Genomic DNA, 12714 nt, shown 5'->3' with positions numbered 1-12714 from the left:
AACAGATTTTGTGGCTCCTTGGAGGGTAGCTGTCCAAGACTGTCCAACTGATCAACACTATCATCATTAAGGCACACTGCCAGGGGGGCAAACTGCTGCTTTTCCTGCGTCAGACATTATTATGATATTGTATGATGTGAAGATTGTGGGACCCCAGGAGAGGACAATCCGGTATCATTTATGCAGTTAGAGTCCAATATTTCCCACAGGCTTACCCATGTAGTCTTATTTAATCTTACTATAGTAGATGTTACAGTAAGGTCTAGGCCTTACTTCATAAAGTGTCCTGAGATGACTTTTGTTGTGATTTGGTGCTGTACAAATTGAATTGAATTATTTTTTAATCACAAACCACAAAACTAAATCACATATGCCTACATTTGGCCTTATGGGTACACAGGTGAGATGGTGCTTGTGCTGATAACATAGTGTATGCCAGCGTGTTAATGTGGAGTGTACCATTTTCAGTTCAGTACCTCTCACCCAAAACTAACCAAAATCGTCCTAAAACTTAACTGCTCCTCTGTATATTTTGAGGCCCAGCAGCAGGTATTTGTTGAAACTAACACTATTACTAAATGAAGGATTTGGGGTCTTGACCTTTCTTTTTTTCTGCTTTTCTCGTCCCAGACTGCCTTTTCAAACTGTGTCCTATGAACAGATACTCAGCACAGAAACAGTTCTGGAAGGCGGCAAAACCTGGAGGCAACAGCACAACTGACACAGTCCTCCTCAACAAACTCCATGTAACACTGACATTGTTCTAGCTAGAAATATACGTAATGGATACTGTAGAAAATGTTTGCAAAGATTATACTGGGGAAGACTACTGTGAGCATTTCATGAGCATCTCTCTCCCCTGCTCTGTGTTAGCATGCTGCTGACCTGGAGAAGAAGCAGAATGAGTCTGAGAACCGCAAGCTGCTTGGCACAGTCATCCAGTATGGAAATGTCATCCAGGTGTGTTCAGAAACCCATGTGATAAGGTGCTTTGGCTAACAGAACTGTTAGCAATGTTTAGCACCATATATGACACTGTGTCCTTGATAACACTGACTGTACTGTAATTCCATTTTAATCAGAGAGGCGTTTTAAATAATTGCTACATCACAAAGGTGTGCTATACCATTTTATCTTGTTCTGCTCATTGCACTGGAATGGTTTGCACACATGTATGGGAGCACCTGCAATTAAGAATGTTCATGCACTCCTGCTGTATGACATGTGCAGTACAAGGGAGGCAGTGCATACAGGGTAGGGTGGCCTGCTGCAGTTACAGGGAATTCTCAATTGAGTTAAAAAAAATAAAAAAAAGTGGACACTAAATAGTTCCTGATTTACCATAGCAAATAAATGTTATGTTGTAGGGTTAAGATGGCTGTTTAGTTAAGTCAGCTGAGGGACTGTTGACTGAATGAAAACCCTAACAGAGGTCATTATGAGAATAAGAGTTTTAACTTCAGTCATTTAGACATGAAGACACCAAACACTGAGGAGATGTGAATTTTCAGTACAGTGTTCCTTTTGTTCTGAGTGTTCTCCTTTTGTTTTGTTTGCATTATGTCATTGCATAGTAACTATTTGGCTCGTAACTATGTTTCTTGTTTTGCCAACAGTTGTTACACTTGAAAAGCAATAAATACCTGACAGTGAACAAGCGCCTACCTGCACTGTTGGAGAAGAATGCCATGAGAGTCACTCTGGACTCAGCGGGAAATGAGGGATCCTGGTTCTACATCCAGCCTTTTTACAAGCTGCGATCCCTTGGAGACAGTGTGGGTAGAGTAGGGTGTGGGATTGAAGTTGATTGTGCTCAACAGGAGAAATTAAGGATGTATTTTTAGACTTTTCACAGGGTTTGAACACAGAAGTCACATGGGTTGGCATATAGGTTGTTTTTATATGACAGAATGAATTACAGATAAAATAGAAATAGTCCGCCAACTAAGGTCTTTCTGTGTGGAGTTTGCGTATTCTCCCAATGCCTGCGTGGGTTTTCTCCGGGTACCCTGGCTTCCTCCCACAGTACAAAGACATGCAGGTTAGGTTGACTGGCAACTGTCAGTTTGCCTGTAAGTGTGAGTGGTTGTCCATCTCAATATGCCAGCCCTGTGACAGACTGGCGTACCACGCCTCTCGCCCAATGTCACCTGACCCTGTGATCCTCTGTAGAATAAAAGATATAGATAATAGATTGATAGATGGATACAAATAGCCCAATTTCAACACCAGTTCCGGCTGCATTTTTGTGATGTGTTTGTGGTACATACAGTTGAAGTCTGACGTTTACATACACCTTAGCCAAATACATTTAAACTCAATTTTTCACAACTCCAACATTTAATCCTATGAACACTCTCTGTCTTAGGTCAGTTAGGATCATTACTTTATTTTAAGAACGTGAAATGCCAGAATAATAGTAGAGAAGATTTATTTCAGCTTTTATTTCTCTCACCACATTCCCAGTGGGTCAGAAGTTTACATACACTCAGTCAGTATTAAACTGTTGAACTTGGGTCAAACGTTTCAGGATCCCTTCCACAGGCTTCTCACAATAAGTTGCTGGAATCTGAGCCTGTTCCAGACAGAACTGGTGGAACTGAGTCAGGTTTGGAGGCCTCCATGCTCGCGCATGCTTTTTCAGTTCTGCCCACAAATGTTCTATTGGATTGAGGTCAGGCCTTTGTGATGGCCGCTCCAATGCCTTGACTTTGTTGTCCTGAAGCCATTTTGCCACAACTTTGGAAGTCTGCTTGGGGTCATTGTCCATTTGGAAGACACATTGGTGGCCACATTTTAACTTCTTGGCTGATGTCTTGAGATGTCGCTTCAATATATCCAATCATCAATATATCCACTTCCTTCCTCATGATGCCATCTATTTGATGAAGTGCCCCAGTCCCTCCTGCAGCAAAGCCCCCACAACATGATGCTGCCACCCCCATGCTTTATGGTTGGGATGGTGTTGTTCTGTGTGCGAGCCTCCCCCTTTTTCCTCCAGACATAATGATGTGGTCATTATGACCAAACAGTCAGACCAGAGGACATTTGCCCAAAAAGTCAGATCTTTGTCCCCATGTGGAAACAGTAGTCTGCCTTTTTTTGTGGTGGCCTTGGAGCAGTGGCATGCTCCTGGCTGAGCAGCCTTTCAGGTTATGTCACTATAGGACTTGTTTTACTGTGGATATAGATCCTTTGGTACCTGTTTCCTCTCATGTTTTCACTTTGCTGTTGTTCTGGGATTGATTAGTACTGTTTGGACCAAACTCACTAGGAGACAGAACACGTGTTCTTCCTGATTGGTATGATGGCAACAAATACATCCACAGGTTCACCTCCTGTTGACTCAGATGATGTCAGTTAGCCAATCAGAAGCTTCTAAAGCCATGACATCATTTTCTGGAATTAGTCAACTGAGTGCATGTAAACTTCTGACCCACTGGAACTGTAATATAGTGAATTATAAGGGAAATAATCTATCAGTTCAATAATCGGTTTCAAATTACTTCAGCCTAAGTGTATGTAAACTTCTGACTTCAGCAGTTTGCTTTGGATTGAACAGAGAAGTATGTTTTCAGATGTTTAAGTTTGATTGGCATTCTGTATTGCCTGTATAAGAGAGGCAAACTGAAACAGCAACTGCAAACATGACGTTATCTACACTTTACTTGTATTTAGTTATGGAAAGTCCCAAAGCCTGTACAAAGACTGCTGTGGCTCTAGAGGGACTTGTGTGGATTCTGTTAAACGTCCTCCTGTGATGTCAGCTGAGTCAGCATCAGATCAGTTTAAAGACTACAAGTTTGAAAATGAAAATAATCCTGCTCCTCATTTCTACTGGAAGCTGACAGTTTGAGGCTACATTAGGTGATGCTATAATGACACACCTGAATTTTTTACCAAACTGTTGGCAGTCAATTGGCAATGTCAGTAATGTACAGTAGTTGCCAGGCTTTGATAAGGAAGAAGTCAAAATGGAATAAAATAGGCAATATCTGGTTGCACTGCCTTGATTTGACCACTTTAAAAAAAACTGCCCATTGTGTGTCTGACATTGTTGTTGGAGAGCAACATTAAATTGGTGGAGTCGTTTTTTACAGTAAGTAAGATATTGTGCTCTAGACATAGCACACACCATATGAACATAACCTGACTAATTGGGTAATTGTATTAAACTTTATATTCCGCTACGGAAATTTGTCGTTTGTATTTGACCCATTCTAGCTATTTTAGGAACAAAAGGCAACCATAGGAACAGGGAACAGCTTCAGTGCAGAGCTTGTAGCTGACTCCAATATCTTGTCAAGGCCAATGGCAGGAGAGATTACAAGCTATGTAATGATTCTATGAGAATAAAGATTTTCCTCCAAGTTCCAAATATTCACAGTTTTTTAGTTGGAATAATTGCACATCATAGCATTAACTTTTCATCACTTCATGTATAAAAATCAATGAAATGCACTGACTGAAATCGATTTGAAGCTGATAAAAGATGAGTCCTGGTTCCCAGTGTGAAACTCAGCTCCAAATTCTCATCGGCTGTGCAAGTGATATTTTTGGGATTCTTGAAAGCATACTGTGGCTTTCTTACGTTACGTTATTACTGATTAGATCTAATTGATTCCTACTGATTAATCCTTCAGAAATTCCTTGTGGTTAGTGAGTGATGCTCAGGGTCATGGCAACACCTTGATTGCTCTCTCATCCATTTCTGTCACACACCATATGGTTCACTACTCCCCCTAGTGTTTGTGTGAAGGCTAATATTAGTCGGTGTGTAACCAGATCTCCAATACGCACGTTTTGTTCACCTTATGAGGCAAGCAAATAGCAGTGTTAAAGAATGACAGATGATAGTGACAGACTTGTGGTTTGGAATTTAAATTGAGTGCTTAATCCTACACAGTGGTCTCAGAACTGCAGTTGTTTCATCTTATTTCAAGTTTTTCTGTTGCCCTTTACTGGAGGAATCTATATGAAAAGAGATACATGAAGCAAAAAAGACACTTACTACTACTAGTCAGTATTGCACTAATGCATCATTTCTTGTAACTGTAACAGGTTGTCTTTCATTTATTTAATTTCTAAACCAGATGCTCATTTGAATGCATTTATGTTGCTCCTGCAGGTGGTGATTGGAGATAAAGTGGTCCTTAACCCCGTGAATGCAGGACAGCCTCTACATGCCAGCAGCCACCAGCTAGTTGACAACCCAGGATGCAATGAGGTACAGGAACACTTGTGGCCTTACAGGGCTATATAGTCAACTGTCCATAAGATATGGTTTGTTTCATTAACTGAAACTTTATTGACAGGACAAATATTACACATCTTAATATTTGTTTTTTTTTTTTTTTCCACCACACTTCTTTGCCTCAGGTTAATTCTGTCAATTGCAACACAAGTTGGAAAGTAGTTCTGTTCATGAAATGGAGTGACAACAAGGAAACAATACTCAAAGGGGTAGGTACCCACACATATGTGTATAACATGAATGTGTGTATTACATGTACTTTTTTAACTGGCAAAAGAAAAATAATTAAATACTGAAGTGAAAAAAAATTACTTTTCATCTCTTAACATGTATGTTTCCTTATACTGTATGTGTGTGTATTTAATTGCAGGGTGATGTAGTGCGGTTGTTCCACGCTGAGCAGGAGAAATTCCTTACTTGTGATGACTACAAGAAGAAGCAGTATGTTTTCCTTAGAACCACCGGCCGGCAGTCTGCCACCTCTGCCACCAGCAGCAAAGCACTGTGGGAAGTTGAGGTTAGCACAACAAGTTTGCCAGTTAAAAGCTAATTCACTCTTTGGTGTTAGTTTATTTTGTCCTTCCATCCTTCCATTATCTATACCACTTATCCTGACGAGAGTCACGGGGGGCTGGAGCCAATTCCAGCTGACACTGGGCGAGAGACGTTGTACACCCCGGACAGGTCGCCAGTCTATCACAGGGCTCATACTTTGAGACAGACAACCCACATCCACACTCCTAGGGGTAATTTAGAGTCACCAGTCAACCTAAGCTGCTTGTCTTTGGACTGTGGGAGAAAGCCAGCGTATGTGGAGAAAACCCACGCAGTCACAGGGAGAACATGCACACTTTGGCTGGGGCTCAAACCCAGAACCTTCTTGCTGTGCTAACCACTGCATCACCATGCTGCCCCATTTATTTAGTACAATAGAAAGTTTCATACTAAGAAAACACAAATGATATGGCAATATGTCATACAAATTCTTCACTCCTTTATTTCTGTGTCTTTTGCCATTACCAGGTGGTTCACCATGACCCATGTAGGGGAGGTGCAGGCTACTGGAACAGTCTGTTCAGATTTAAACACTTGGCCACAGGGTGCTATTTGGCTGCCGAGATGGGTGAGGTATGTGTCAACTTCTTTACCTTTTTATGCCATGCTGTTATATTCCTGTACCCATGTGTACTGTTCAAGGGTTTTATGTGTATCTGACTTGGCAGCGTGAGTTTTAATTTAATCAGAAAAATACTCTAATGACATACAGGGATGCTTGGTTCAGAGCGTAGGGACCACAATATGAAGTTAATGAGTCTGAGGAGACTATTTAATGCGGATGTGTTCCCCAGGTGAACCCAGACTTTGAGGTGGAGACGGTCCTCAGTAATTCGGCTTGATCACCTTCTGTGTGAATGCTTAGGAAATACACGCTAATTTTCCAAATGCTGTTCACCTACTTTATTCAGTTATTTGCTGGATCTTTGCTTTCTGCTCTAGGTGGTGGACTTTGCACCCTTTAATTTCCAGGTACTGTCCTTTAATCTTGGCTTGGCTGCAGCAACCCAGCATAAAAATCTGTCATCATCATGTCTGCAAATGGATCCCTCTGTCTGTTTTGCTTTGAGGCCCAGTTTTTCTTTCAGCACTCTTAAGCATCAGTAACTCAAAAACTTTGATTTAGACTGTGTGCACCTTCATATTGTATGTACTAGATTACCGCAGGGTGTCACTGTGCCATCATCTCACCTGGTACATGTCTCATTGTAAATCGCCATTAGGTGGCACTATTGTACAAACCAATACAGACAGCCTAACAATCTGTATGTTACTAAAGATAATCTCTTCAGTCAGGAGTGAGATCTAATAAGTGAGATCAGCTTCAGTAGTGGCTAGTAGGTTAAAGTGAAAACCTGCATATTACTTGGCCAGATCATGGTTGAGGATCAACGGTGTATCGTGCAGCGTGGAGCTTTGCTCACTCTCACTGCTCATTTTTTGCACTCTAGCTTGATGCAGATAATGAAGCTTTGCGAGGCCGTCTGCGCGCTCCGCAAGAGAAAATCATGTACACCCTGGTGCCAGTTCCTGATGGCATGGATATCTCCTCCATCTTTGAGCTGGACCCCACCACTCTGAGAGGCGGTGACTCCATGGTGCCCAGGTATAATATGTGCAAACGCAACCACACATATGGAACTCCATATGACAATCTTCATTCCCAAACCTACAACTACAGAGTGAAAAGGATTTTGGTTTGTGTATTTAAAAATTTTGAAGGCTGTTAAAAACCTGCACCAGCAGTGTACAGGCATGCCCAAGACAGTGAGGAGGTGATAATAAAATATCAGATGCAAAGCGAGTGTCAGAGATCCCTTAAGGGCGGAAACATATTTCTGCCCTTTAATGGAAAAAATAACATCAGGACTTTGGAAACTATGAGGGGAAATATGCTGAATGACAACCATCTCTACACCACATTGATTAATCAGAAAGACCACAGTGATGTCAAAGACTGCAACAAACAGTAACAGTAGTAAACAGCTGACTCATGTGTAGAGCTGAAGGGGAATTTGGAAAATCAGTAGGTCAGGATTTTCTCAAGTGATGAGAGTTTGTTTGGTTTTTGCAGCTATGGGCAATAACCCTTTGTGTTATGCATGATCTGTTATGTCTTGGTTACCATCTGTTTGTTCTGGACACTTATTGACTGGATATTCAAATGAGAAATTGTTGTCTAAGTCTTCTGTGTTTGGTTGGATCACAGATACTCAAGTAGGAGAAAGGACAGTTACTGTAGAGATCATGCCTCTAAAATCTAATGTTGCTGAAAAGCTTAGTTGTCCAGTATGTCCACTTCCTTGTAAAATAATCATTGCCACCTGATTGTGCGTGTGTGTGTGTGTGTATGAATTTCAACATATTGGCCACCTTTAGATGGTACAATCACTAGCAAGGTGAGTTGCTGCATGGCATGGAACAGGAAACCACTGTAATCAGACTGATGGATAGTGGGCACAAGAGGGAAAATCTACATTTCAAAATGCCACCTAAGATCCTTGTAATACTGTATGTCTGTGGTAAAGTCACAAGCCAGATATTGTATAAAGATACTGTATCTTCGCGCACAAACATATCATCTGACAGATGCAGTAAATGTTTTATGATGAAATATGTCCTTTAGTTTAAAATGAGTCATTTGGAATTATACTAATTTAATGCAGCAAAAACATTTTACAACAATATAAATTCACAATTGTAGTTGATAGCTAATTATATTTCATATACTTTTGGATAAAAGCAGTCTCTTTTACATGATTTGTTGACTGTTCATCTGTAGTGAGCCTTTATTCTTGTTGACAAAATATTGTGAGAGGGAATGTATGAAATTACAATGGTGTATTTGTGGCTATCACCACACATCAGATAAGAACAGAGCATCTTCATCATGTGTCAAAGTCCCTGTTGTTTCTCATCATTCTTTTGCATGCCTGAATGATGCGGGCTGCTAGTATTAGCGCCTCCAATTCTTTCCTCAAATAACCCTGTCCCTCAAATTTTAGCCAGGGGACTAACTAATGCCTGGCTGCTGTCTGCTGTCTGTGCTGAAGGCCTGACAAGCTACACACTCACTCCTACTCACAGGCAGGCTGCGTACTCTGAGGATGAAGGACGTAGTTGGCTCAGACTTTACTATGTGTGAAAGTTTAGTGAAGAGAAGACGCTGTACAAGTCACGACTGGCTAATCTGTAATCATACCACACAGGAAAGTAACTGTAAGCAGTCTGTTACTTCTAAGTAGCAAGAATATAAGCTTTTGTCATTATTTAGAGGGCCTTAAAATGGTGATGGAGTGTTGTACTGTGTTATAATACCCCCACCTCATGTATATAAACAGCAACTCAGTTAAAGGTTAGGGAACTGGTCACTAGTAAATATGATTAAATCACTAGGTGGTGACAAATCTGCAAAAAACAGATTATGTTTCTGACAACTATTACTGTATGTCATTTCGGTACACTATAAATATAGTCATTCCTGTTATGGCTTGTAGCTACAGTCCACTGAGACTCACACGTAGAGGTGAGCACAGTTACACAGATACCTGTAATGTTAGTATTACTGTGGAGACCAGCTGTGGGTTTAATTGAGCTAGCCTTCTCAATGAAATAGTTTGTGCCCAACAAACACTTAGTACAGTAAATCGTGCCAAAACAGTGCAATAATAACAGCACATGGAAAGTTATTTAAAAACAAAAAGTCTCTCTAAAGAACAATGCAGATTGTGGGCCATCATGGTCAAGACATGTTCAGTAGGGTAAAGTCCAAAGCGGTTTCATTTCTAAAGGGACACTTTGATAGGACTACTATCTGTTAGAGGCCATTCAGGTTTTTGCAAAGATCAAATGTGTAACTGTTCCATAGCTGGCTACATTTTCAAAACATTACATCCTACACTACACACACCTTGTCCTGTGCCCTGAAACAAAATAAATGTTTTCATTGTTGCAGTAATTTTGACTCTTCCTTCTAGGAGCTCCTATGTGAGGCTAAGACACTTGTGCACCAACACGTGGGTTCACAGCACCAACAACCCCATTGACAAAGAGGAGGAGAAGCCTGTTATGTTACGGGTGAGTGGCTGATGACTGGGTCAAGTTGTGTGGTGCACCTGAGGTTTTCTGAACAGTTGTGTTAGTGACAGTTGATTTTTCCAGATTGGAACATCAGCAGTAAAAGAAGACAAAGAAGCTTTTGCCATTGTGCCAGTGCCACCAGCAGAAGTGCGTGATTTAGACTTTGCCAATGATGCGAGTAAAGTGTTGGCATCCATCGCTGGCAAGCTGGAAAAGGGTACCATTACACAAAATGAAAGGAGGTATGTAGCAGAAAATATCAGTGGCAGACTTTTACATACTACAGTACACTTTTTTTACGCTTTTCACAGTACACTCTCACTGAAATAGCAGCTGAATTGTTCAAAGAAATTCTGTTTGTAATATTTTACTGTAGATGTTTGACTTGTACACTTACATATATTCACTTTCCAGGTTTGTTACCAAGCTTCTTGAAGATCTAGTTTTCTTTGTGGTGGATATCCCCAACAGTGGGCAGGATGTTTTGGAGATCATGGTCAACAAACCTAACAGAGAAAGACAAAAACTCATGAGAGAGCAGAATATCCTTAAACAGGTTGGTCTTAAACCTCACAGGCTATAGCTGCACTGCAAGTTCAGCTGCATTTTGGATTTTTGAAATTCTCCATTTCCATTGCAGATTTTCAAACTTCTCCAAGCCCCTTTCACAGACAGTGGTGATGGTCCCATGCTGCGACTGGAGGAGCTCGGTGACCAGCGCCATGCTCCTTTTAGACATATTTGCAGGCTTTGCTACAGAGTGCTCCGCCATTCCCAACAGGATTACAGGAAGAACCAGGTGGGTGGATGCCATCTCTCCACTTGGACTCCTGATACTTTACTTTGCAGTAATCATCCTCTCTTTTCTTCTGTTTACAGGAATACATAGCCAAACAATTCCGCTTCATGCAGAAGCAGATAGGATATGATGTGTTGGCAGAAGACACAATAACAGCTTTGCTCCACAACAACAGGAAGCTGTTGGAGAAGCACATCACTGCTGCTGAGATAGACACATTTGTCAGTCTAGTGAGGAAGAATCAAGAGCCAAGGTGAGACTTAGGTTGAGAAACAACCTCTATCTAGTGTCATAAACTGGAATAGAAGCAAGGGCTGTGAACTGTGTGTATAGCAACTCCTAAGGAATGTAAATGTATTTGACTGTGTGCATATGAGTGGAACTGCTTGTCTCTGACCTTGGCACTGCAGGTAATTTGCTGACAGTGTGTGTTTGCTACGCCACCAATAGCTATAGCCAGAGGCATTATGTTTTCAGGTTGTCTGCACATCTGGCCCATTTTTGTGAACATGATATCTCAGGAACGTCTTGAACAATGCCTACTTGGATTCAAGAATGAGCAGATTAGATTTTGGTAGTCAAAGGTCAAGGTCACAGTGGTCTCATGTCCGACCCATTCTTATGAATGCGTTATACTGTCAAATGTTTTTGATGATATGTGAATCAGGTGGATCCAGAAGTTTGAATAATGGTGGCGTTTACAAAACACAACATGACTATTTCAGCTTTCTCTGGTTCCTAATAAAAGACTCTGAACTTGGCTATGTATGCGTCTTAGTGCCTGGTGCCTGTGAAAAATATTTCATGCATTGTCATCCGTATCCAGGTTTCTAGACTACCTCTCAGATCTCTGTGTGTCCATGAACAAGTCCATCCCTGTGACACAGGAGCTCATCTGCAATGCAGTGCTGGACCCTAGCAACGCTGACATCCTCATTGAAACTAAGTTAGCTTCTCGTTTGTTTTAATTCTAACAATTTATTACATTCCTTTGCCAAACTGAATGAACATTTGGAGTTGTGTATACTGTTCACCAGATTGGTCCTGTCGAGGTTTGAGATTGAGACTACAACAAACGGAGAGAATCCGCTGGAGGCAGAGGACGAAGAGGAGGTGTGGCTGTTCTGGAAAGACAATTGTAAGGAGGTCCGAAGTAAGAGCATCAGAGAGTTGGCCCAGGATGCAAAAGAGGGCCAGAAAGAGGACCAGGAGGTGGTCAGCTACTACAGGTGAGAAGTCTTTGATTATATACACATCAAGACATGTAGACTTCTGTACTGTAATTCATGTTAGACTGACTTTAAAATCAACCTGAAGGGAGCATTTGTCAAAGTAATGTAATACAATGCTGTCAAATTCAGAACAACAATGTCTGATTCAAATAGGCAGTCGTGAACTTGAATCCTTTCAATTTAAGTTTAAGTAAATTTAATTTAAGTTTAGGTGTAATTTTGAAATATTGCATATAAAAAATATGACACGATAGCTTACCAAACTTGAATATTCTGCTTTTATTTTGAGATATTTAACTGCAAAAAATACTTTTTTACAAACAAATAACATCACACAGGCACAAAGTAATATTTAAGGAGAATGAATTTGACAGTAACTCAGTTCTGATTAAAAAATGTTGTGTGTTAATAATTCCAAGCTCAAATAATATTTCCTCCTAGATGCCAGCTGAACCTTTTTGCCCGGATGTGTCTGGATCGTCAGTACCTGGCCATCAACAAAATCTCTGTTCAGCTGGATGTGGATTTGATTCTACGCTGTATGTCTGATGAAGACCTGCCCTATGACCTGCGAGCATCTTTCTGCCGCCTGATGCTGCACATGCACGTGGACCGTGACCCCCAGGAGCCAGTCACACCTGTAAAATATGCTCGCCTTTGGTCTGAAATTCCTTCTAAGATTGCTATTGATGAGTGAGTTCATCTCTTGAATGCTTTTAATCGACTTGTATTTCCTTTCAAAAGATAAGAGTGTGTCTCACAGATGTGATTCTCATCTAACTGTTCAGCTATGA

General features: G+C 40.9%; 1 protein-coding gene across 1 annotated transcript in view; it reads left to right on the top strand.

The window, feature by feature from the left end:
* The window catches only part of itpr1b (inositol 1,4,5-trisphosphate receptor, type 1b), an 87408-nt gene that overhangs the window by 8318 nt on the left and 66376 nt on the right, over positions 1–12714 (top strand). The window contains 17 exon segments of the mRNA XM_020593181.1: positions 631–746; positions 874–960; positions 1617–1775; positions 5129–5227; positions 5380–5463; positions 5625–5771; positions 6278–6382; positions 6752–6781; positions 7261–7415; positions 9787–9886; positions 9971–10131; positions 10304–10445; positions 10530–10688; positions 10769–10941; positions 11515–11634; positions 11726–11917; positions 12362–12700. Of these exon segments, the coding sequence (XP_020448837.1) occupies positions 631–746; positions 874–960; positions 1617–1775; positions 5129–5227; positions 5380–5463; positions 5625–5771; positions 6278–6382; positions 6752–6781; positions 7261–7415; positions 9787–9886; positions 9971–10131; positions 10304–10445; positions 10530–10688; positions 10769–10941; positions 11515–11634; positions 11726–11917; positions 12362–12700 (2368 nt within the window).

The sequence above is a fragment of the Monopterus albus genome, unplaced genomic scaffold (genome assembly GCF_001952655.1).
Source record: "Monopterus albus unplaced genomic scaffold, M_albus_1.0 scaffold18.1, whole genome shotgun sequence".
In the NCBI taxonomy this organism is placed as follows: Eukaryota; Metazoa; Chordata; class Actinopteri; order Synbranchiformes; family Synbranchidae; genus Monopterus; species Monopterus albus.
This window is presented reverse-complemented; position numbering and strand designations above follow the sequence as displayed.